This window comes from Colias philodice, chromosome 1 (genome assembly GCF_061535455.1).
Source record: "Colias philodice isolate Cphi_HAF_F1 chromosome 1, ilColPhil1 Martin Lab GWU primary, whole genome shotgun sequence".
Classification (NCBI taxonomy): Eukaryota; Metazoa; Arthropoda; class Insecta; order Lepidoptera; family Pieridae; genus Colias; species Colias philodice.
In genome coordinates, this window is record NC_143086.1 from 1,112,800 (window position 1) to 1,139,913 (window position 27,114).

Here is a 27,114-nt window from a genome sequence, read left to right on the forward strand (position 1 = left end):
GCGAAACGAAATGAAATCGCTGCACAAAACTTTTAGGTACTGTTTACCAAAACTTGCAAGTTCAAACTTTCAGGCCGTGGGCGAAGCACGTGGTCGCCGTAGTTGCGTGACGGATGCGAACATCTATTTATCTCTGTCACAACTATTGCAATTTACGATGTGCAATAGGGAAGGTAAATATGCACCGCCCCAGATGGGAGTTGACGCGCGCCGCTCGGCGGTCAGCGCCATCTAGGGGCGAGTAGCGGCAACTAAAGTTTTGCATAAGAGCGAAAGTTTGTAAAAGTTTTTCAGTGGCCGTGATAATTTGAAGGTTCATTTCGCTCTTAGCATTTTTGTTGTGGTAAGGGCTTAAAATATGAATACCGTATTTTTACATTCAAATAATGTATTTTTTACAGATATATCTATTACAAGTAAAAATTAAAAAATATAGAAAATTAAGTTATCGACTCACAAACAAAAAATGTTAGTTCATACTGATTAACTCAATAAAATGGTGCTTAATTTCAATTTTAATTTGTTGTCTGTTCATCCTGGCAATAAAATCAGCTACGCTGTAACCTAGTTTTTTATTTAACTTGATTCTGTTGGAATTGACAATAAAATGAAATGTTAAGTACAAATAAATACACCTCGTCGTTGTTTCGTTGTCTTTGAGGTAATTATGAAAAAAAATCCTGTCCGTATTAATAATATTTAATTATTGAAGGAACCTAAGTTTTTTGTATTAAGGGGACACTGAATATTTTTCTACTGAAGCAAGTTAACATAATAAAAGTTAATTCTTAATAACATAGTTCCCTAATCAAGTGCCACATCATACATGTGTGTGTATATGTATAATGCATCACCAAAAATATATCCAACACGTAGGTAATCCAATGTAGAAAAATATTTAGGTTTTAGCATTTACACTTACGTCCAATTTTAGATGAAATAAAAGTTCTAACTGTTAAAAGTTTTAATGTAATTCCTACGAAAATCTTTTTCTCATCTTTTCAGCGATATCAAAAGCACAGTGACACAGAGTGTCCCTCACCTCATAATTATTGGAAGCGCGTAAAGCTGTCAGTTCTGCGCCTCTGGGTTGATGCACAAACGACTCGATTGCAGACAATTTTGGTATTTAACTACTGAAACGATAAATTAATATCAACTTTATAAATAATATCAGCTATATAAATGTTTTTATTTGAGCAGTTAAAAAATTAACCAATACAAATGTATTTCTTGTAATTTTAAATATAATTCGTCGTAGCTTTTCACTCAGTACCTAAGTCGTTTATGAATACGGCCATTGTTCTATGTAGAATATAATATTAGGTACTATAGATTATTACTAAAATTAAAGTCTGAAAAATAATAATAAAATAATTTCTCGGACCATTTGGCAGATGGAGACAAGTCAGGGCAATATCGGGAAGTGAACGTTGTGATTACCATTGAACTTCAAAACCTCAAACTGCAAAGTCTAGTAGAAGTCTGTTTTATTTTATGTAAACAGCGTACTTTTATGAAGGTTAATTAAAGCCCCGGGTGTGAAACTCACGCTAAATAAACTTAATTTACAACTTTTCTGAGTTATTAAAACGAACTTTCCCCTCTTAGTTTAACTTTTTTATTAAAAAACCTATGTGTTTATTTATTTTATCTTTCTTCCTTTGGGTTATAAAATCAATTCAGTAGGTACTTTTAGTAAGTATTCATACGAAACGAACGTTCGTTCGTTTTCGATCCAATCCTTTTTTCTCTATTCTGTATACATGAGAACAGCTGAATTTATTTCGTTAATTATTTTTTTTATAATATTCCTTGAAGTACGAGGACTGTTCTTATGGAGAGAAAACGTAAACATATACTTTGGGAGAAGCCGGGGCGGGCGCTAGTTAAATATATAAATATCAAGCCAACTACCAAGCTAACTATTATAGAGACAGTGCACGGTTTCAAATGTATGTTATCTCCACATTACACGATAAGAGATACACCCTTGTTCTCGTATAACAATGGAGACATATCTGTTGCAAACAGAATGTAGATAATTTTCATTAGAAACTTGAATGAGCTGAGGGCAAGCGGCAATGGATACACGATATGAAGTTATAATAATTTAGGACTTAGGTACCTACGCCACGCAAAGCGTTGAGTGCTTAACGCTTGAGCGTAGGGGTGGTGAACCGATCCGATGTGTCCTGGGTTCGATCCCCGGTGATGACTAACAAAAATAAATGTCAAGGTATGACAGGACACAAATAGCTGATCACCTACTTGTCTATACAGATAATCGATAAGTGAAACAGATATTTAATGCATCTGCCCCATGCCCCACAAGAGAACACGGGACTTAACACAAGTGTTGACCTAGGATATGCCACTAACTTTGGCATTCGCACCGGTAGGCAATCGTCTGCCCCATACCCCACAAGGGAACACGGGACTTCACACGCATTGAGCGTAGGTACTAGGTACTTGTTTTGCACTAAAAGGCGATCGTAGACCAAATAAAACAACGGAAATAATATTAAATATATTATTTAATCAACGTGAACTATTTGTACAGAGACGACAAACAACAACATCAATATTTTAAAATATTGGCTACATTCAGACAGTCGTACTAATTCATACATGCCTTTTTTCAAATACAACTATTCACTACGTAATTTGAATGTTTTTAGTAAAATGGTGTTTTAATTTAAGATGAGAAATTACGTGATTAGTTTTTACATATTATGAAGTCTAATTAAGGCCTGAGGCATTACGAGTATTTCTAGTAAATATTCAAAGTTCGCTTCAATTGCAAAAATTCCCTATGCGTTTTATTTATTAACTATAACATGTTTATAATTATTAAATGTGTTAGGAAATTTTCCTGGAAGTTATAAGATATAATATAAATAACAATAGACATAATATAAATTACAATATATACAAATATAAACAAACATACATTACACATTAATTATGTAACCAATGAAATTCACAAAAATAAAGATATAGTACAGTAATAAATCAATGTTTTTTTAACAATAACAATGAATAACACAATGGGAAACTAAAGTTAACTTTATTAAATAAATCGAGTTACATTTATAGGACTCTAGGAAGTAGGAATTGTTTTTAATGATTTTAAACGCCATTTATCTATTACTATAATCACTACTTACAGCGAATATGGCCAAAGGCATATTATGTTTACTCTATAAAGTATCAAAAATGTTTGAATAAAAATTTAATAAATAAATCGCGTTAAAATCCATTTACAAGTGTCAATTGTACCATACCTGCGTAAAATCAAACAAGAAAATAATGTTCATGTGTATTTCTTTGGTTTCCCACATGACACCATTACAATCCACATCAGAAGCACAAAAATCTGAATACAGCCTTCACTCAACGCAATTGTACATTTACATTTTACAACAACCATTTCTACTGAACCGACATTTAAACATTTCATAAGAACATGCGGATTATTGTTAGCATTTTGAATTAAGCCGGCTTCTCATGTACCTGCTGCAGGGGCAATATTGGAATTGCACCCTTAATTGGCCTTAATTGTGATGTGTATAGGCAAGCAGAGGCAATTTAGAGAACAACTGAAATTGCTCCGACCGCCGACCAAACGTAATAGTTCCAATATTGCCCCTGCGGCAGGTACCTACGTGAGTAGCCGGCTTTAACGGTCGCGCTATGTGATTTATTTATTGCTATTAATAATAAAATGTTTTGCGCACAGCATACCTTCTACTTAATAATTCAAACAACTCTCGTAAACTTTACTCATACAATCATAACTTTATAAAGAGATCCGATTCTAATAATATCAAGTCCGTATCACATTATATACAACACATGTCAAGTCGAACTCCCTCTTAACCTCGAACCATCACCACCATCATCATCACCCTTATCTAACAAGGTGTTTCTTCACTAAATACCATCAATATTACCATTGCCGTTATAAATTTCCAACATTTCTTGAGACACTAAACCAAGCTCAATTTTATTCGCTCAGTAATATTGCTTCTCATCAGTAGTAACGTGTATAAGGCAGAAAATTATATTCTACGTTTGAGATCGCTATATGTATCTAAGCTAACTCATACAAAATACAGATATGAGTTAATAACGATTTAATAAAATATACATACGAAAATATGTATATAAACACCATCAAGTTTAGAATGTGATTGAGCCCCACTAATTACATAAAAGCACATACTTTTCTATTTGTCTTAGCATATCAATTTCCGCATAGGTCAGTTTCATGAAAGTATTAAGTACATTTTAGTAATTACTACTTCCATGGATAGTATGTGTTTTAGTAACGTGATCTATTTTACTAGTTTATATAATGATATTAAATAGTAGATAGTATGGCAACTCTAAGAATGACATAGCTTTTACGGGCAGTCGTGTGATCACAGAAACATTATAATAAAATCTACGAAGAACTTTGTATTCGATGGACCTGCCATTTTTAAATATATTAAAATGGCTTATTAATAATTTCAGCCGAGTGCCTTCATACATTAATATAGTGAAAACAGTGAATATACGAGAAAATGACTCGATGACAGATAACAAGATTTAATTACCTATATATGAATACTCGACAAACATTTTATACTAATAACGTAATTATAACGTATCAAAAAATAATATACATTATATACACATTTAACTTAGAGGTATTTATTTAGAATCTGAAACTAGTTTATACTTAAATAAATTTAAGTACGTTTCGAAAAGATTAACTTTTCAGAGATCTGAAATAAGATTTTAAATTGATAATATCTTATTTTATTATTTGGTTATATGTAATATATTTTAATACATATCTATCGTAGAGTAATTCTTTTCAAAACGTACCTATTTATTTTAATGGCTTTACGTATATACAAAACGTGATAACTCCTAACTTCCGAGAGAAATTGACTATCGAGTGAACAACTATCGTGTTGGGAACGCAAGTCTGCACTAATGTCACAGTAGTTAAACTTCAGGCACATAAATGAACGCTTGTTGTAAACTCTTACTTATCATATCTAAAACAGCCAAATTCATAAGTGATATGATCGCCGGCACGCAACATTTGTTGTTACAAATAAATTTATTGTCGAAAAATTGAAAAAATTCAATCATATTGATATAGAACATCAAACGAAACGTTCGCACGCAGCAAACCTAAATCTGTCACTCTACTTAAACTAGGCACGGGTCTTACGATCTATAGGAATGACTCGTAGCGATCGCATTGTCCATACGAGGTCGGATATTGCTTTTAGAGCGTGAGAGGTTCGTCGGGCACCACTACACAGCCGAATAATCTATATTAGTCGTCATTGTCCATGCCTACGAGCTCGGCCTGCAGGCGCCCTTTGGACCGACAGCACGCGGTCAGGCAAAGTATGCGCAGCGCGAGCCGGAACTGCGGGCTCAGCGATATGAGAATGATCACTTTCCAGAACGAGTTGAGGATACCCAGCCACACCATCCCGAAGTGCAGCATGGGTATCTTCAGCTCTTGGTCTGTGAAGTACTCGTACATCCGCACGCCGGCGTACGGCGCCCAGCTGAGCCAGAACGTCGTCACCATCACAAAGCTCATCCAGTGGCTGGGATTGGCCAAGTTCTCGGCGAGCGCCGTCGCGTATTCCTTGTCGTGGATCGGAGCCCCGCTGTTCAACTTTCTCTTCATAGCAAATATGTAGTAATAGTTGTGGACGATGGATATAACGCTCGGGCCGAGGATTAGCATCGCTAACGTTGCTGTGTACGCATACGTCGTGCCCCAATCCAACATACAGATTAAAGTTTCCTTGTCGAAGTTCGCGTCTTTCTTGTAACCGAGGAGCGGTGGACAGCAGAGCATGGCCGCCGATATCCAGGTGAAAACCATCCAACATTGGCTTCGCGTGCGGGTTTGTACCTAGTCAAGCAATGTAGTATTATTTGCGGATAAAAAATATTATTGGAGGGGCCGTTCATAAACACCAATTTTGAATTTTGTATTCATACTAATAAGGATAATTTTTTACACGATGTAAATACTTTATTTATTATCATTTCCCTGGCGTTTCGAACGCATTAAAGCGATCTCGGTCACGTAATCCACCGAGAGAAACGTCGAGTTCAATTATAATGAATAAATTGCTTACATTCGTAGTGTTTCATTTCCAATATAGATTCTTGTATAGACATTAATAGAAAGAGGCAAATTAAATAATAAATTTAATAAGAATGTTTATTATTTGCTATATTTCTAATACTTTATCAAGATTTAATAATTAAATTACAAATTGTAATATTTGTCTTATACATAAAGATAGATACGATAATTTTTAAGCAATTATTGTGGAAAAGTTCATACTATTAAATAGGTACCACAAAATTGCTTGTTATCAATACTTAATTACCTCCATTAATTATGCAATTTATGAACGGCTTGCGTAACGACCTCACCGATACATAATACATTACGATGATGTCGTTTATTATTATTTGAGTTAAATTTTGAATTTAGGCCGCCAATTTTATACAAACTTTGCAAAGTCTAGAAGAGGTTGACATAAGAATGAAAAAGATAAGAATAGAAAATGGTAGGTATTCATTGTTAGATCAAAATTGGGTAAAACATGCAGCTACTAATTATATAATAATACTAGAAACACACTATATTTTCTATCGAAAGCAAAAAGGGGGAATAAGTAATTTAAAATTGATCATCTAGTTAATAGCAAATGTCTGACTGGGGTCTGTGAGTAAATGTAGCGTGTTTCCAGATCCATAAGGCATTCTGGCTCTTGTGACAATGTTGGCAAAATGAATGCTAATTATGAAAAATTATAAAATCCATGCTCTCAGACCGATGTACTGTTATAATCATCGAAATGTACACATCGGAATGCATACGCATGCAGATGGGATCTCCACGGACGAGTCGATGCTTACGGTAACGAACGAACCCTACCTCGAGTCACTATCGCTACGTGAAGCCTCTACCGATGCAGTACGGCTAATGAGACACTAAACACACCGAGCTTACGTATTTTTGACTCCGAAACGTCATTAGAACCAGATCACCGATAACGTGGAAGAAAGAGTAATAAAGAAAATGATATCTACCGTCAAACTAACCGTCTCATAACGGAGCGGTTTCCTAACGGCGAGGTATCTATCGACCGAGATCCACATGAAGGTGTACACGGAGACGGACCAGAGAGTGACCTCGAGGTACCCCACGAGGCGGCACATGAGGTCGCCGAACATCCAGCGGCCCGTGATGGCCGGGTACACGGACAGCGGCACCACGAACAGACCGCACAGCAGGTCCGCCACCGCCAGCGACAGCAGGTAGTAGTTGATCACCTCGTTCGACAGCCCTGGAACGTACCACATACAACTTTAAATAAATAAATAATTAATATTTCAGGACCATTTTTCACATGGCACGATCTGATCCTAAATTAAGCTTTCGCTTGTGTTATGGAAACCAAATAGCTGATAAACATACATATTTAATTTTAAATAAATACTTAACACCCATACACAGAGCAAACATCTATGTTCATTACACAAATATTTGCCCTGGGTCAGAATCGAACCCACAACCTCTGGCTTGGAAGGCAGGGTCACTAGCCAACCGATCAGTCGAACTTTAGTGCCACTAGCCTCGATAAGGTGTGCTTATATTTAGATATCTACGGTAGGCTCAGTAGGTCAGTCGTTCACTCAGGAATATTAAATCAGATACACAAATAGTTAACCCAGATACCTTATAGGTATTGAAATATAACTATATCGGTACTAATATTAAACGTTTATTACGTTTTCATGCCTGACCTGTATGTCTGGCCTGATTCAATTTCGATACAAAAATTCAATTGGTTTTGCCTAAAAATATATAACATACCGCAAAAATAATTTAAAATTTTAAAACAATTTATTACACTGACCTAGCGCCTATTCGGGGTTTTAATAACTGTGTTTTTTAGTCCTCTTATACAAATATTACTTCTAAAAGAAAGTAAATACAAATTTAATAGTAGGTTATGAATCTTCGCCTCACCTGAATTGAAACTTTCAGAGTAATGGAACTTTCTTTAATTTGAAACTCGTTAAAATTTTACCCATTGAGAAGTTTCTATTGGCGTTGAAAGAACGATTATCTACGTACTGTTTATTTAGCACGCAACACAAAATAATTATTCACAGCTTAAATTAATAAAAGCGTGTTTCAAATACGTATATTATTTATATTCGAAAAAACATCCTATTAATTGTTTGGTTTCAGCCAGAAACAGCTGTAGTAAATAAATAAATAAACAAATCATTTATTTTCAAAAAAAATACAAAATATAAAAATGTTGTGTGGTTTTATGAAACCACGGTAAAAGTGAAACTTAGGCACAAAATTATCGTATTTGTACGATAATTATCGTATGGTCCGACCGTCACGCGACATGCGCTACACAGACCAAAAAGTTTGAGACGATGTAATAAAAGTTTTACTTTAATAATATGGTACATGATAGATTATATTCTCCTAAAGACGTAATTTCTTATTTTTAAAAACACGCTTAAAATAAAGATACGCTAAATAGTGAAATAAACTTGTCATAGCTACGTAAAAATAAGCTTTAATCTTCTTATATATAAAATTCTCGTGTCACAATGTTAGTCTGCATACTCCTCCGAAACGGGTGGACCGATTCTCATGAAATTTTCTGTGCATATCGGGTAAGTCTGAGAATCGGCCAACATCTATTTTTCATATGTACCACGGGCGAAGCCGGGGCGGACCGCTAGTAATATCTAATGGATATGCACGTTGTAAATGTAACGTTTATTCAATATTTATGAAAACTGTCGTCCATTTTATAATTCAAATTCGCAATATGGAAATAAAGTGGAAATAAATAAATATAAACGGAAAAATCTCGACAGTGGCTCGTGACATCATATTTTAATATTTGACAACGTTACGAATAGACCGGGAGATACTGACACAAAATTTCGAGTCATTTGTAACAGGATGGCGGTTCTACAGGGGTCTTAGTACGCAATGACAAAAAGAAAAACGATGGCGTGAACGCTGGTACCGGCGGCTTAGTCGCGTGGGCGTTAGTCGAACTCGTCGGAAAATAGCGAAAGTCAAACGATTTGTAACAGTATGGCACTTATTTTTCCTGTAAGTTTGAGGATCAACAAATATAAATACAAAATTTCAAAGATCTATGTGTTGGAAATCTTCACTTATATAAATTAATAATAAATTAAGTTTTCAAGTATAACAGCACTTTTTCCCCCTACTAGAAGTATGGCAAATATAATAATGGTCACATTTTATCAAATACTCTCCAAAAATCCAAATGCAATACTGGTACAAAAAGTTTGGCGAAATAAAAATTTTTTGCAGATTTTCGGCGGTATGGCGACCATTTGGAATCGTCCGAAAAGTATGGCATGGCGATTTTCGTAAATGGCTGCACGACGATAGTTACCTGTGCAAAAGTTAGCCTGGTACAAATGGTTGAATGATTGTTTTATTTAAATCAACACATTCGCGTCGGTATGGCGGGCTGTAAGTCACACCGGAAAAGTATGGCATGACACTACCGCCTACTACTTTTTTATGGGCTATCGTTAAATTCTAAAATTTTTGTGTTACAAATCGTTTGACTTTCGCTATTTTTCCGACGAGTTCGACAAACGCCCACGCGACTAAGCCACCGGTACCAGCGTTCACACCATCATTTTTCTTTTTGTCATTGCGTACTAAGACCCCTGTAGAACCGCCATCCTTGTTACAAATGACTCGAAATTTTGTGTCAGTATCTCCCGGTCTAGAAACAGAAAGCACCAGAAAGCCTCTCTCAATTGTGATATTTTGACAAAGCTTTGACCCCTTTGACTAAAATAACTTTTTATATTTATCTATATTATTAATATTAAATAAAAACCTCAAACATATTTACCAAATTGTTTTATCGTTTCTTAAAATCTCTGATTTGGTAGTAATACGCGAGGCACCCTTAAATTTTCATGGATAGAAAGTGTACCGTTATTTTATAAGAATAATTTACTTAAAAAAAATGTCACTTGCGCATTTTACTTTCTTTTCACGTAGGTATACTTGAAATTTGAAATTGATTCATGGCATAAGCCTACTTCTAACTGATTTTTTTTATACGTCATAATATTTGACAAAGTAGCTGGCGCCTAATTTGCATAAGCCCGCTTGAGAGAGGATTGCTTTAAAAGATAAGAGATAAAGGTGTTTCATCTTGGACTGTTAAGTCTAGCTTACCATCAGGCGAGATTGCTGTGTAATGATTCCTTATTGACAGTAAAAAATGGATTGATTGAGGGAAAATAAAAATGACTATAGGAAGGATTAAAAGTATTTCTCACCTTTAAAATTAAGGAACGCGGCTATAATGAGCAGATTGGAGATGATGATGGCCACCCCGATGACGGCTATGATGCCAGCCTGTGTGAGCGACTCGAATGTGGCGAGCGGGTTGTCGGCCATGCTGACCTCCGCGCCGCCCAGCGAACCCCGGCTCAGAATGCGAGCTGGCATCCTGGGGACACGACAATACCAAGTGTAATTAAGTACTAATAATAAAGTTTAGTAATTAATTTTTAATTCCCGAAGTGCTTTATGTTAGCTTATGTGCCTGCAGGAGACACTAGGTATATCTATCCGTAATGATTAAGTATACTTAGTAATATATTAAGTACACTTATTTCGTCCCTTTAATACTCTTTCTATTTCAAATGATCATTTTAAATATGATAATAGTTTTCGACAGCATCCTATTAAATAGGATAAGGATCTTAAGTATGGGATGCAAAATAATGTGTACTGAAACATGTTTTTATTAAGGTACCTATGTCTTATTCTGCATATCGGACTATTCTTATTGTCAATGGAAATTATTTTATTTATAAATTAAGGAGAAATGAAAAAAGCACATTACAGAAGACAGCCAGATAGAGTATTTAAATGTAAATTTTTATCGTTAAAAAAACAATCAACCATTCTCTGAATCTCAATGTTACATACTCCATTGGTTTTTTTATGAACGTTCAATTAATTTTCCATTTTAATGTCTATTATTTTAAGCACAATATTTAACAAGAAAGTGAATTTAATTTTGGCGTAAAATTTTATCCTATATTGTGAGGGACGATATAGGATAAAATATTGTTTAAATTTATTTTAAGGTTTTAAGATACGTTCGGAAACATGGAAAATGTTTAAACTGAGATAAGCTGGCAGAAATGCATCCATTATTTACGGCAGCTGTCGAAATATCATTTCGTTTAATACGGCAAAATTGTATGATACGTTTGGTCATTGTTATTGTGTCGATTTGATATGCTAGGCAATAAAGACAGGTTATAAAATATTCACATGTGTTTATTTTATAGCGAGATAATTATAATAATAGAACTTGAAACTTTATATTTATTTGTTCGTTAATTTATAGAATAACAATAACAGAGACAGATAATTTAATATCCAAACTAATACATATTTGATGAAATGTTGTAGTTTTGTCGTCCTTTAACAGAGGTGCTATAAATCAGTTTCATTTGCGTGACTTCACAGAGATTACGATTGACCGTTTTCTGTTTTTTCTGTCACAATAGTTATGTAGGTCTAATTCAGTGTGCATGTTCTTGGTAATAAGGCTTTTAAAAATATTACATTAATATTAAATCAAATTTGGCAATGGGTAAGTTTCTATAAGTGTCCCACGAAATGGGAATTTATTTTCCTATAACCTATGGTTTTTTTTGAAAGAAATAGCTTTAAAACGATGAGACCGCGAAGTGAAGATTAATTATTATTAATGCGTATGTATTATACAACGCAATGTTTAAGTATAATTATATTTTATTTATGAGGCTTGATGATTAAATTTTTTTATTGTGTTGGCCTGCACTTGGCCAGATGGTGGATTATGGCCTGATCCGGGAGGCCCGTGTGACGTGTCCCAGCAGTGGGAACACAACTTCAAAGTTCAAAATTCGGTACATCATTTTACGACATTCTAATATAAGATATTACCTAATACAATAAAGTCTATAACCTGTCAAGTTGTGCTTGACTGGTTATAGACTTTAATCTAGTGAAATTATACACAATATACGTATAAATATCAGCTTCCATCGAGGGTTATTGTCATTCCATAATATAGGCCAGCCATTGCACTATGAAGAATATAAAAACTTGATCTAAATATGAAGAGAAAATATGTCCGCCGCAGCGCTTTTGTTTTTTATAGAGGTTTAAAAATAGACGTTTATTGTTAGAAAAGCTTTACTTACCTTTATAAAAAGGTTTTGGATTAAGTGATTTTAGCGCAAAAGTTCATGGTTTTCAATATTTTTGGGTAATATCAAATTTGCTTTTCAGAATTTGTTCGTGTAAACGCTTAATGTAAGTTGCCCAAAACTTTAATGGAGGCTAAATGTAAAGATAATTATATTTTAGTTGAATGCTTTTACTTATTGTTTATGTCAATTTAGGGAAGAATAAGTTAGCTGTTTATATGATATTCTTAGGGATTTTAAATTCAACCAAGAAAAGTTTTTTCCTTACAAAATAATTTTATATGTCTACCTTCAACAATAACATAATAATCGACTCAAAACAACACAACTAAACACAACCAAAACGACCGTTACGTCCGAGAGCCAAACACAAAGTGTGTCAAATCCACTGTTCAACTCATTTTTATAACCACCCTCTCGGTTCGGGTTGCCAGTTGGGGATTTATTTCTAACAATATGTATATCTGGTTATGGGTATGAACGACAAGGAAAATAAGAATTTGGCTAAGAGAAATTAGATCAATACTTTTATATTCTACTAGCTGTGCGGGGTTCTGTGGTTCAATGTCGAAGATTGGTCGTAGGAACCAAGTCAGAAACCTTGCGGGCTTAAACAGAACTTTATTGAAGATCATCAGATGATCAAACACATAAATAACATACTTCCACATTTATTTTTATATAATATCAATATTACTCTTTCAATCCAATTCATTTCAATCCTCTAAAATTTTCGCAACAAAATGCATTTCCATCCATTTACAAAATCACATTTTCGTGTGAAAATATATCAGACAGATGGACAGAGTAGCTTTTATACAGTAATATCATTAACGTTCGCGTTGCAGTGATTTTTCATTAAATAAAAAATATACAAAAAATATTTGAAGCTTTTACGCGTCTCTTTTTAAACAATTATGTATGAAAAACATGTTAGTTATTATATTACACTAGCTGTGCTCCGCGGTTTTACGGGCGGGTTGGTTTTAGCGTGATGATATTATATAGCCTTCCTCGATATATGGGCTATATCTAACACTGAAATAATTTTTCAAATCGGACTCGTAGTTTCTGAGATTAGCGCGTTCAAACAAACAAACTCTTCAGCTTGTTAACTCCGGTCTGCATCGTGCAGACGTGGGTGAAAAAGTTTCATTTTAATTATTCAATGTAGTTTCTTAAGTAAATCTGGTTTTCTTTCGGGGCCTCCGGCCGTATGGTTCGTAATTAGCTTTATAATTTTTTATTATTATTATTATATTACACAAAACAAATAAAGACAACAAACTGATAAATATAAATTCAATTAAGGATCGTATTCTTACCATATTCATGTTTTCATGTAAAATGATATGTTTTTATTACTGGTACTGTACAATAAAGTGTCATAAATAAAAAAATAAAATAAGTATTCGCTGGTATTGGTCATATAAGCTAAGGATCTTACAAAATGGCTATCCTATCCTAAGTAGCAAGTTATCTAATCGAAATCCAAAACCAAGAACCTGAGGCGATATGACTATAGTTTCCCTAGGGAGACATTTCTATAATATCCAGCGAAACTGTCAAATGAGGCCTTCAAGAGAGGAGACTATCCATACTAGTCCTTAATAATATTATCCTGTCTAATATTTTAAATACAAAAAACTATTTGTTTGTTTGTCTTTCACTTCGCAACAGCATTTTATGATTGTATTATTTTTGTGGTAGGAGACTAAATAGTAAAACGCTACTTTTTACCGGTATGGAATATCTCATTCCCATGTGAATCTATTTTCACTACGCGGGTGATATCGCGTAGGGAAAGCTACGTTAATGTTTTAACAGCTACTAGAAAAAATAGATATCTCTTCTTCCTTCTATTCATCTCTTTATTTGAGTCATATCCTACTAATACTAATATAACACCTACTTAACTAATACATGATTAAAGGAGTTGTGGATATGTATCCACTAACTTTATGACTGCTTAGCTGTATTATTTTTTCCGAATTAAAAAACATTTAAGTTAAGTAAAGTGTTCCTCATACATCCCACAAATTGTTATATTATTAACTCTTTCACATATAACAAGGGCCCTTTCCCTTACTTACTACGTTGAATCGTATGAAAAGTGAGAGTGGATCCGTTTCCTAGAAACCACGGCGCGGCGTAGGCGAGTTCAGTAAACCCACAGTACTTGTATACAATATACATTCAAACACACGTGCGTACAATCGAAGGGCACGTAAGGGTTGGTACGTTGGTGTAATATTATCTATATATATATATATAAAAATCAATTGCTGTTTGTCTCACTAAAACTCAAGAACGACCGAGTCGATGTGGCTGATGCAGCCGGTTTTGTTTTCTTAAGTGAATGTTTTAGTATTTGATGTATGTGCTTTTATTATTTTACACAACAGTTTATTAAAATTGCTTTTGTTGGCAAATGCCAAATGGCATTTGATATGATAGAGTTTTATTTTGTTGGAGATTCCATTAAAATAAACGTGTTTATTTTAAGAAAAATCAAATTGTAATTGTCTTGCCGACGGCTATGTCGTCAATTATCATTTTAATCCAACACCAATTCTTATTTCTTGTCTTTATCAAAAAATAAAGAATTAAAAAGTCAACCAATACTAATAATATAAGTGTAAGAGTCTGTCTGTATCTACTATTTTCTGAACCGAATATTGTTAAATTTTGAATATTTTATATAAAAATGAATCGCAAAATGTGTTGGTAAGCGCATAACTCGGGAACGGCTGAACCGATTTCGATAATTCTTTTTTTATTATATTCCTTGAAGAACGAGGATGGTTTTTATGTAGAGAAAACGTAAATATGTACCACGGGCGAAGCCGGGGCGGACCGCTAGTTTTGAATAAAAATAGCTGACGTCAATACAAATATAAGCTAAAATAGAAAAAAGAATTTAGCCTATTTAAAGAACTTTCCATTCGAAATAAAATAAACATATCACCACACACAAAAACTCATATTAAGATATGCTATACACCTACTAATACTAGATCCTAATACCTATAACTATCGTCGTACTATCGTACTACGTCTCATCTAAAGCCCGCGTACCAAATCACAGACATCGTCACGGGAACCAACTAGTATTGCATTAAACGACAGAGGCCTTTTTCGGCAGCGGGGCTACGTCCCGGGTATCGATCGAGGCGTGCCTACTGTTCACGGAGCCACATTCAAAACACCCTACAAATTATCATGTTACGTAAATGTTGTACTTAATAAACGTTGTAGGTATTTATAGCAAATTTTGGTCCGTTTTGAACAAGAATATATAAGTACTTACCCATTTATTTATTTATTTATTTAAATAAATAAATAAATAAAAATACCCAAAATAACTGATTGGCTAATTATAGAAAAGGTTGATATAAACCTTACAATCAAAACTCTACAAAGCTTATATATAACATAATATGATTTTAAACACCAATTGGAATGTGCATTAAGGGCCCTTAGTAGGTGAAATCGGCAAAATGGACTGTTATCTATGAGCTATAATTGAAAATATTGAAGTTTTTTCGGACTGAAATTTCCAATATGTATTACAGGTATGTGTGATGGGATGACTGTTTCCAAAACACGATTGGAAAAATTTTGCTCGATAAAAAAATCCTGAAGTTACCCCTAAAATATCATATAAATGCTCATACAACCGTATTTTACGATAATAATTCGTATAAAATCACAAATACATAGGTATTTACCTTCTCGATTTCGTGACTGTTTTAGATTTAGAAAAGACAATATTTTCATTCACTTTTTGATAAAAATGTGAATGGCGCTTACGATTTTTAGTTTCGAGCATGTTGATTCCATACTAAACGCGGACCCCCACACACCTCACCTCAGGCGCGAATAGCTACGAAATCTGAATTTTCGCTGACCGCCTAACCCCTCTTAAATTATATAAATTACCTAATTATTAATATTTAGTAAAATGTAATCATAAATATAAGGTCTCAGTATACCTTGAATTATTTCCATGATATTAAAACTTAAAAGCCGCCCAGCTCGGATACCGTTGAGATTCATTTCATCGTAGGCTTATTCTAATTTTCCAGAAAGTTCTGCAATCTCCATAACGAATACGAGATTAAAAATTCACAATCCAATCGAGTATAAAGCTTTCGATATAGGTTACTTGTGAAGATCAACATGCATATTGAAATAACTATTACATTGGTAATATGAAAAATACTGCAGACTTTTCATTTTAGGGCCGATTTTTCAATGCTTGGATAAAACTTATCCGTCCAATAAAGTATTACACGATAATATTAAAATGTCACGTAAACTGTCAAATACGGGCAATTAGAATACGTTTTTAAAATGGTAGTTTTATACATTATTCAACGAATAAGTTTTATCCAAGGATTGAAAAATCAGCCCTTAGTCAAATAAACTGTTATCTTTAAATAAATCATTATTTTTGAATTCATACATGGAATAACTGTAGGTAATTAATTGTTATCCAGTTGAAATACTCTCAGTCAGTTTCTCTGTCCCAATGGCCCTTTGTACGCATAAATCTTTAAAACTACGCAACGGGTTTTGATGCGCTTTTTTTAATAGATAGAGCGATTCAATAGGAAGTTTTTAGTATATAATTTATTAGATAAGTTTTAGACAAAGCGGACGAAGCCGCGGGCGGTAAGCTAGTAATACATAATATATATGTAGCAGTTATAGTTAAGGTATCGGAAATCCTATAATTACAATAATTATAACAAGATTTTCCGACTCATACCCACGCTATAATCGGATACCGATCCGATAAATTAATCAAATTAATCTGCTATTAGATACATGTATAGCAAGCGTGAAAAAATACAAACAGAAAGATAATTAGGCAGTTTATTTAGAAGTAGGTTATTAAAACATGGTTTATGTATCTTTTTTTAATGCTACACTTTCTTATAATGTTATCCATTTATATATTACTAGCTGCTCCGCGCGGTTTCACCCCCGTAGCTCCACCCCTGTTGGTCGTAGCGTGATGATATATAGCCAACCTTCCTCGATAAATGGGCTATCTAACACCGAAAGAATTTTTCAAATCGGACCAGTAGTTCCCGAGATTAGCGCGTTCAAACAAACAAACAACCAAACAAACAAACAAACTCTTCAACTTTATAATATTAGTATAGATGTAAAGTTTCTCTTTTAATGCTCGTCGTTTTTCATTCAAGCATATACAAAAGAAAAAATCGAACTATTTACCTACATTACCGTTAACCAAAAATATACAAATAATAACATAAGTCCTAGAAATGTAATCGAAACACAAAAAAAGGATATAATACGATAAACTTCAAATTAGAACCTATCACAATTACCTTTACAAAAACCTATATCTACACCTATGTATATCTACCTATACCTATATAAAATAAACATTTCACGAGAATATTTTATAACATAATATAAACGTACGTAATAATAAATTGTATTGTATTGTAATATTAAGTGCTTTGACACTATTGTTATCTTTTTAACATGAACTCTGCGCAAGTATAAATCGACGCACGTGTTTCTCGTATTGCTGGAACACGTGAACGTTACGTGTTTCAATTTATATTTTACTAACTGTGCTCCGCGGTTTTACCCGCAGTACTCTGCTCCTGTTGGTCTTAGCGAGATGATATATAGCCTATAGCCTTCCTCGATAAATGGGTTTTCTAACACCGAAATATTTTTCAAATTGGACCAGTAGTTCCTGAGATTAGCGCGTTCAAACAAACAAAAAAACAAACATACAAACAAACTCTTCAGCTTTATAATATTAGTATAAGTATAGATAAATACATGTTTAAAGTTTAAACAGTTTATAATATCATGCGTATTTAATATTTCACTTCGTTGAAAACCAAATTCCAATATGGCAAGGAAGAAAATTCAGAAAATACTTTACATATTGTAAAGAAATTAAAAAGAAAAGCAGTCTGCATAAGAGCATTGAAATAATTATAATTAATAACTATAATAATTATAATTAATAACTATAAAATACAATATCGAGTAAATACTCGATATTGTATTAAGAATTTACTGGTAACATTGTTAAAATGTTCAACTACCTTTTTACTCACATTTTTTCTAAACCAGCAAAATACAAAAGTTTTTAGCAATTATTCCAGGGAAAAATATGTGTTTTATATTAAATAGGTCAACATTTTAATGGCAGTTTGTATTGTGTTTATTTCTTTGTTGGGTTTGTTCAACGGTTAAGAGTTTATAAAATTTTAAATTTAATATCTCAATAAGAATTGTTGATTACTTATTATTTAAACAAGTAAGTAAGTAGATTAATTATCAATCAATCCTTAAAGGCCTTGTAACGTTCAATCTATTGGTTTGTGAGTTTAAAAAGTGTAGGTATATTTTTGTACAATTGAGTATATATGTATTTTAATTAAGAATAATTATTTAAAAAAAACTAAATTGTTTTACATGGTCAGAACTAAAAAAAAATAATCGGTTCACGACCCGAACATCATCATCGTTTCAAATCAATTCAAAACTCAAAAGTTCTGATACATAAACTCAAAAAAAGTTGAAAACAAAACCTCAATTCTTTTGGTTAAAAAAATTGGGTCTTTCATATGTAAATTCGTTTGTAATTATCACAAGATGCTTAAATAAATTTAATGACTTGACAAGACACATTATCAAAAAACTCACAAAGACAAACCCGCGACATCCGCGAGCGTCACCTAATTCAACTGTATGTTTGAACTTTTAAATCTCATTACTGATGAACAAATATTAGATATTATTTAGAAGTAATGATGTCATCTCAGGAGCACGCTTCGTTAATTATTTACATATATTTGAATACATGACTAATAAATTGACTCAGCTTTGCACAAATAAGTGATATTAAAGCTTCAATTACTCATATTTGCTTAACTTGTTCGTGATTTAATTATATTTATGTATTATTTATAATTTTCTCCTATTGATCTTTATAGTTTGTAATTTGTAAATTTTATTACCTTTATTATACCTATTTAGGTATATTATTTATTATTTCTAAAAGTGTATGCTGAATGCGTTGATAATATTAATTTATGTCAATACGTGAATTGTTTTTTATAAAATTATTAAATAAAAAATATAATAATGTAACTAAAACGAAAGCCCAATCGAATGTAATCCATCGCAAATTGCATCCAAAACAGTCCTCCAGTTTAGCCCTGTTAGGATAACAAACGATAAGACTATCATATACATAACATAATATAACGTATAACTCCAACTAAAATCTAAATGTAGTTGTAAAATAAACCACATAAAAATTCAATAGAAATGAACACTTAAACAATTTAACAGTAAAAACATTCCCTTCACGTTGATTTAGGCAAGCGAAATGAACGCTTAGGCTTGTAAAGGTTAAAAAATATAAAGTAATGCTATTACCTCGCTCCTGACCTAGATCCGTGTACGGAAAGCGGTTCGGATAAATGCACGGCAAAATAGATTTTTCGAACATTGTAGTTACACGTCGTGTTCATAGGTTTGATTATAGTCAACGATAACTAACCTGAGTTGCTTATCCGGGTAATAAGTATTTTGATTAATATCTTTTGATTAAGTTATAGTTTTTCTATGAAGTTTAATTTGTGGTAAATGTTAAAAATATGTAATGACGATTCAAAAGTACGATAAGAAGTCTAATTGAATAAATATATGTTTGAATTTGAGTTTGAGTTTTTATGCAAATTTGTATAATCTACGAATTAGTACAACTTAAAAACAAGTGGACGTAAAGTTAGTTAGATATGTCAAAATAATATGATACCTGTTTACCTTAACCTCACATTATGTAAGAACTAATTAAGGGGATATTTTTAATCAAAATCTCACACAGTTAATTCATAATTTTTCTCATAAAGTTACAGCTAAGAGTATTCACATTACGTATTTCGCACCTAGCCACATTTTTAATTGCATCTTCATTTCTCACGTGTTAAAGTATAAAAGTTCGCCACGTACTAAATTACATACTCAAGTTTACCCTTGAGGTACACAGCCACTATGCATAATAAATTTTGCTGCCATTTTGAATACCTAACCTTACTTGTACCTACTCTGTATAACATTGGAACAAGGTTGATATTCATAACTAAACGCTATAACCAGCAAATCAGGATTCTCAACTATTGCATTCATTTTGTAAACCTATGCAACTATAATTTTGCTCTTCGACTCGAAAATCTAATTACCTTGTCCTTAAAAATAATCGATCAATAAAAACAGATACATAATGCCCAATACCTCAAGAGGACACTGAAGATCATTCGGCATTTTTCCGACCCAAAAAGATTAGGTATTATAATTTATAATATTATTATTATTACTAAAAAGTAATTATAGAATTACACAAAAAAATAAATTACCAGTAATTTATATTAATAAATATAATATTCATATAGTGAATTTTATTTAAAACTCATATTATAATTTATAAGCAACCTGACGCTCTACCATTTCATAGAATCCGTTCATACATCGCAGCTCGCAGCTATGTCACAATGCGAAGTATTTCAGGTACCAGGCACACTTTTCAGGAATTCAGAAATAGGAATCTCTCTGCGGTTGTAGCTATGTACAGTCAGTCACACTTTCATTTTTCAAGCATTCCTAACCCGTACGTAGATACAGTATTATATTATCTGTGCCCGTACTATGCTAATTTAAAGCAGTGTTATATCCCGTGTAGAAACGTGACAGCGCTATATAGGTCGTCTAGCGCCATCACTTTCCCACACTGGAAGTAATACTGCTATAAAACATCTTAATCCCCTGATTCGTTTCGTGATTTAGGTTGCACTGCGCCACAGGGCTTCTACAAATACACATCGCATGCAAATCCAGCAAAAGCAAACGTATATTTATTTTCTGGGACAGCTGAGTTTTAAATAAAAGCAAAAATCACGATGAAGAAGCCAGATATTAAAATTTAAAATAATGTTCTTATTTTGCTACAAAATAAATACAAAGACTAAACTCTAAAGAGACAATAATTAGTATTAATAACGAAGAACATATCGGCAGCTATATAATAAACTAAAAACCCAGTAATTAATTTGATATTCTAACAATAATAAAACTAAAATCTTTATGTAGGTATGCTACAGGCAGGCTACTAAAATAGATATTATAATATTAACACTCCGCTCGTAGCATTTTATGAAGCCAATACTGCAAACAAAAGGCTACCAACGTAGGTACTTATATCGGTTACCTGATCAATTATATAAAATCTTAATTGAAAAAAAAAACTCATTCACTAAATGAAGTGATATCAGCTCCACAAACTATAACTATCAGTTACAGCCAACAAAAGCACAAAAGAAAATCGACACAAATTAAATATATTTTCACGGTATATTTAAATATCGTGTACAGTAAGTCGTCTGTAAGCAATTAAGGTTTAATTAATACAACAGCAAATTCAAAGGTAATATTTTCTAGAAGAAACATCAAAGAAACTCGCTAAAGCATCTTCCAATAATGAAAATAGAATATCATTCGCTACAAAATAACGCCTAATTACGTAAGAGGTCTTGATACAAGCCCTAGTGAGGAATCTAATTTATTCTTCTTTAATTTATTTACAAAGTAATTGATTAAATTAAGAGTTTTAATACAACTGACATAAAAATACTGCATAAATGAACGTTACATGCAAAAATAAATGAAAAAATATACGGCTCTAGTTTTCAATATAGCTAGTATATAAACAAGCTAGTATATTAAAAGAAAACAAGAAAATCGAGTTAAAAAAATAATAGACTATCGCAATTTTATATATTAAAATTATAACCAAATACCAGGTATGTTTTCATGCATTACTACGTTCCACGAACTATTCTAACAAAGGAATGCGACACAAAGACCTTTGACATCCCACTGCTTATTTATTGAATTATATACACATTTTAAAACACCAGGCACACATATAATTGGCATTGCAAAATTATATAAAAACATGATAAACACTCGCATAATTCATAAAAATACGCTAACACTAACCTTCTTCACCATCACACACGATGCATAACTACCGGGCGGTAAAAAATACAGCACACAGACCAAAACATCAGGCGTAATGCATTGGAAACCACAATTATTAAGGTTCGTATCAAAATTCACACGATTAGTTTGAAAGTAAACTCAGTTATGCTGCGGTTAAGGCAGAAGCAATCAAGGTCGCCGCGTAGAACCAAGGTTATACCCCCCGCGCACAATCAATACATACATAGCTGTGATTCGCGCCTGTGTCTGTCATTTCAGCTTATATATTGTACGACTGTTCAATTGTCTAGATAATCTTCACGCATGTTCGTAAACAACATGTTGTGAACGTTCTAATTAAGAGATTTTTAATTGCATTATTATTTCTCGTATCTATTTTATTTTACTTTAGAACATGATCTCACCTGCAGTGTTAAAATATATAGTTAAGCAATTTATATAAAATATTTGCATATTGGTTAGCTATGAAAAAATAGGTTTGAATTTCGTTATATTCGGATAAAGCTCAATTTTAAACTTTATACGCTTAAACTACCATTTTTCCAGAGCAGCGCAATTTAGTTTACTATTGGAAAATATTGTAGAATATGTATTTTGTAACTAAATATTGTTTTTATATCAAACGGTTTTTTATTACGTGAAAGAAATATAGATAGCATCTTCTATTCTTCTCATAATTGGCAGAAATTTTAGCAATGCATTAATTACAGACAGACGGACCTATTCGCTGCCATTATATAAGCAATGTGTTGACCTCTAATCGCTCAGTTCGTGGTCTTGTTATCTGATGAACTTGTATGATATATGCAATCGGTTAGCACTAATGAATGCGTTCAAATTAGAGGTAAACATTGATCGATGGTTCCCAGCTTATGTGTAACATTTCAGAGACACGGTTTATGAAGGGCTTAACAGGTTTACCAAAGAGATCTTTTCACGATTCTATTTTTAAATAATATTCTAGATTTTTAAATATAAAGGCTACACCAAAGAGGTCAAGGGCTCGTACAGAAAACTGTTTGGTATTTTAAGCAATTAAAATGAAATGTCTACTGAAGGAAAGACTACTAAAATTAATAAAAAGCTTTTCTTTAGTTATAGAATTGAAACCAGTCTGAGAAACGTTTAAGAATAAAATTACTGAAATCGAATACGGTATTTACGAAAACTTGAGATGTTTGTAAATATTTTAATTATTTTCGTTCAATTCATCGAAATAGATTTATTGTTAAAGGGAATTATTTTACAAAGCCGACACCGTTGGCGTTGGAAAACAATTTGTTCCGTTTAAAGCTTTCGTGATATTGTGTCGAAGTGTAATTTTGTGTTGCAAACACGTATTATTTCATGTATGTTTAAATAAAGTAATTATTAATGTAAGATTATTATTATGTGGATGCTTTTTGCAGTTTTCTCTATTTTTATAATGGAACTAGCTTACCGCCCGCGGCTTTGCACGCTTTGTCTAAAACCTAATAAATTATATACTAAAACCTTCCTCTTGAATCATTCTATCTATTTCAAAAAACCGCATCAAAATCTGTTGCGTAGTTTTAAAGATTTAAGCATACATAGGGACATAGGGACAGAAAAGGCGACTTTGTTTAATACTATGTAGTGATGATGACATGTAGTATCGAAGGTTAAAATTCAGACGTAGACAAGCTGGCGCCTGGGAACATTTCCCCGTGATAAATTTCAATATGTAATGAGCCACCTTAATATTGTTCTGAAACAAAGTGGCCTTATCTCGGGTTCTGAATTGAGAATTGATTTGATTAGGGTTTTAATTTTTGAGAAAACTTATATCATACACAAGAAAATATATACATATAATATAACTTAGAAACCGGCCGTAAAGTTACCTTTTGATACTAAATCCAACTGTTTCGGAGATGAGCTGGGACAAACTGCCAGACAAAACACTACACTTTTGCTATATATAAATATAATTTTTATATTGGGAAGTATATCAATGATTGAAATAAAAATGTTATTTTTATATATTGATTTTGTATAAGATCCTCAATGACAAGCTCTTTTAAATAAGGTAATTGGTATTTATATGGTATTTATGCTTTCAAAGGTTATATCGGAAAATATGAATACATTAATTCATTTAGTATAAATAGGTATGATACTTAGAACTCAGATTATGTATAATTTGTGTGCTACTTATTTCTTCGTAATTCAACTGCATTTATTTTATTGATACACTTTCTTAAAAATGGAAATTTACAAATGGGTGTTACTCTTTGTGCTTACTTTTAATTTACAAAAAAAATAATGTACCCCCTATTTTTCCCTATTTTTTAAGTCGGTAGAAATACGATTTTAAATAGTAAGCGCTCTCTTCTTTTTTGCCCGCAGAAAATTTTAGCCTTCTCGTTGCTCCACCAAATTTTTATAAAGACTTTTGTTGTTTTTTTAAAGTTTTCTTATTATTAAAATTAAATTATGTTTCATTGATTGCTTGTATACTAAATATTATATAACTATAATTCTAATACATAGTAGGTAAAAAGTCTTCGATAATTTTTTTAAATACAACACTTATGAATTTAAAATACCCATTATAATGTCCATGAAGTAATTAAATTCACTTATCTTATATATAAAAATGAATCGCAAAATGTGTTGGTAAGCGCATAACTCGAGAACGGCTGAACCGATTTCGATAATTCTTTTTTTATTATATTCCTTGAAGTACGAGGATGGTTCTTATGTAGAGAAAACGTAAATATGTACCACGGGCGAAGCCGGGGCGGACCGCTAGTATAATAATATATGAAAATATGATAAAGCATTTTAATGAGAATTTATGAAAATTGAAAATGTATCTACTGTAAAGTGTTCAGAGAATTTTCATTTCACGCTATTTCATAAGAGTCAATGAACGAAAAATTTAGTATTATTTTCATGGAAGTAATGAAAAGATTATTTAATAATGTAGTTATCACTTTTTGAGTATATATATCGAAGTTATCTTTTTTAGTTAAGCGTATTAGTAGGATCTTTGGGAAATAATCATACTTGAGACCCATTTCAGTGTATGTTTGTCGTTTATTACTATATTTTTGACGTGACAACGTCTTATAATTCGATAGCGCCGGCTGCGCGCACGAAAAAAACATGACTCATGCGGCGTTACCTCACTCTGAGGCGTTCCATGTTAGGCTTGAAGTGCAAGCGAGAGCGCGGAACGAGCGACAAAGAAGCACGGACGTTGTCACGTTCAACTATCGTCAGTAAACCGACTTTACAGGCAACCAATTTTTTTTAATGACTTATTGTGTATATCTATTTAATCTTTATAGTCTCGTATGATGAAGACTTATAAAAATAATATTTTTCTAGTAGGTACATATTGAACATCGTAATTTAAAAATTAAAACTTATAAGTATCGTCTATCATAAATACACAGAATATACTATCTAATATTATAAATGCGAAAGTAGCTCTGTCTGTCTGTTACTCAATCACGCCTAAACTATTGAACCAATTTTCATGAAATTTGGTATGGAGAAATTTTGATACCCGAGAAAGGACATAGGCTACTTTTTAGCCCGGGAAAATGACACAATCCCGAAAATCCCACGGGAACGGGAATTATGCGGGTTTTTCTTTGACTGCGCGGGCGAAGCCGCGGGCGGAAACCTAGTAAATGATAAATATAATTCTAATCAAGTTTATGAGGCACTTCATTAATTTATATAAATCGTAAATTATTTATTATTCGGTTTCTGGATTGATTCTCCGATACAAACCGCAATTTTAGTTTATGAATTTATATTGGTAATAGTAATATAAATGTATATTTACTGAAATTTATATATAATATAGTACGTATGTACAACACGCAGGTTGGATTACAATTGCAAACGCAACAATGCGAGGAATTCGGTCAATGTGTTATGAGGTATCTGCTAGAAGGCCATCAAAATCGATCCAGCTGATTCGGATTAACAAGTAACCAAACATATACATAGAAACACCAAAGAATAATTTTACACTTACTGTTAATAGAAATAAATAAATATAACGAAGTATAGAATAAAATATTTATTGACTACATATTTTACTCAACAATATAATATCATATTACATATAATCAATTGTTCATTATCTCACAATCCATACTAATATTATAAATGCGAAAGTAACTCTGTCTGTCTGTCTGTTACTCAATCACGCCTAAACTACTGAACCAATTCGCATGAAATTTGGTATGGAGATATTTTGATACCCGAGAAAGGACATAGGCTACCTTTTATTGCGAAATATGTACCACGGGCGAAGCCGGGGCGGACCACTAGTATTTTAAATAAAGCACATGTTACACAGAATATTAACAATCAAGTTGATTTATTCGGATTATTTCATGTGAAATAAAATATACCAGTGCTCAAATATTAGTTCAACGAAACCGTTCGTATAATTTATAAACGAATAACGCTTTTTTGACGAACACCATTTTATTACGTTTTATTACAAAGTGTACAGTAACTAACTAAATACTAATATTTATTTATACATTTTAGAAACTATTTTACTCGCGTTCCGCGCATTTTCACTTCAGCCTAATTACGGAAAATTAGGTACCTTTGCCTTTCATTAAAAGGTAATTTTAGTACAATGTATTAAAATTCCATGAAAATTAATAATTTGGCTATTGCTCAATAGCCAAA

At 32.6% G+C, this 27,114-nt stretch overlaps 1 protein-coding gene across 3 annotated transcripts in view; it reads right to left on the reverse strand.

Annotated features, from left to right (window-relative positions):
• Window positions 1-3,671: 3,671 nt before the first annotated feature.
• Window positions 3,672-27,114, reverse strand: part of DopEcR (G-protein coupled receptor DopEcR) — a 30,001-nt gene continuing 6,558 nt past the window's right edge. The window contains exons 1-4 of one of the 3 annotated variants that reach the window (XM_089696310.1): window positions 22,423-22,544; window positions 10,423-10,595; window positions 7,135-7,391; window positions 3,672-5,938 (exon numbers count right to left, since the gene is read on the reverse strand). In XM_089696310.1, the coding sequence (XP_089552436.1) occupies window positions 5,342-5,938; window positions 7,135-7,391; window positions 10,423-10,594 (1,026 nt within the window). In that variant the 5' untranslated portion in view covers window position 10,595; window positions 22,423-22,544 and the 3' untranslated portion in view covers window positions 3,672-5,341. Of the gene's footprint in view, window positions 5,939-7,134; window positions 7,392-10,422; window positions 10,596-22,422; window positions 22,545-27,114 lie in introns of those variants that run through there. The other 2 variants (XM_089696318.1, XM_089696302.1) reach the window with 2 other exon arrangements.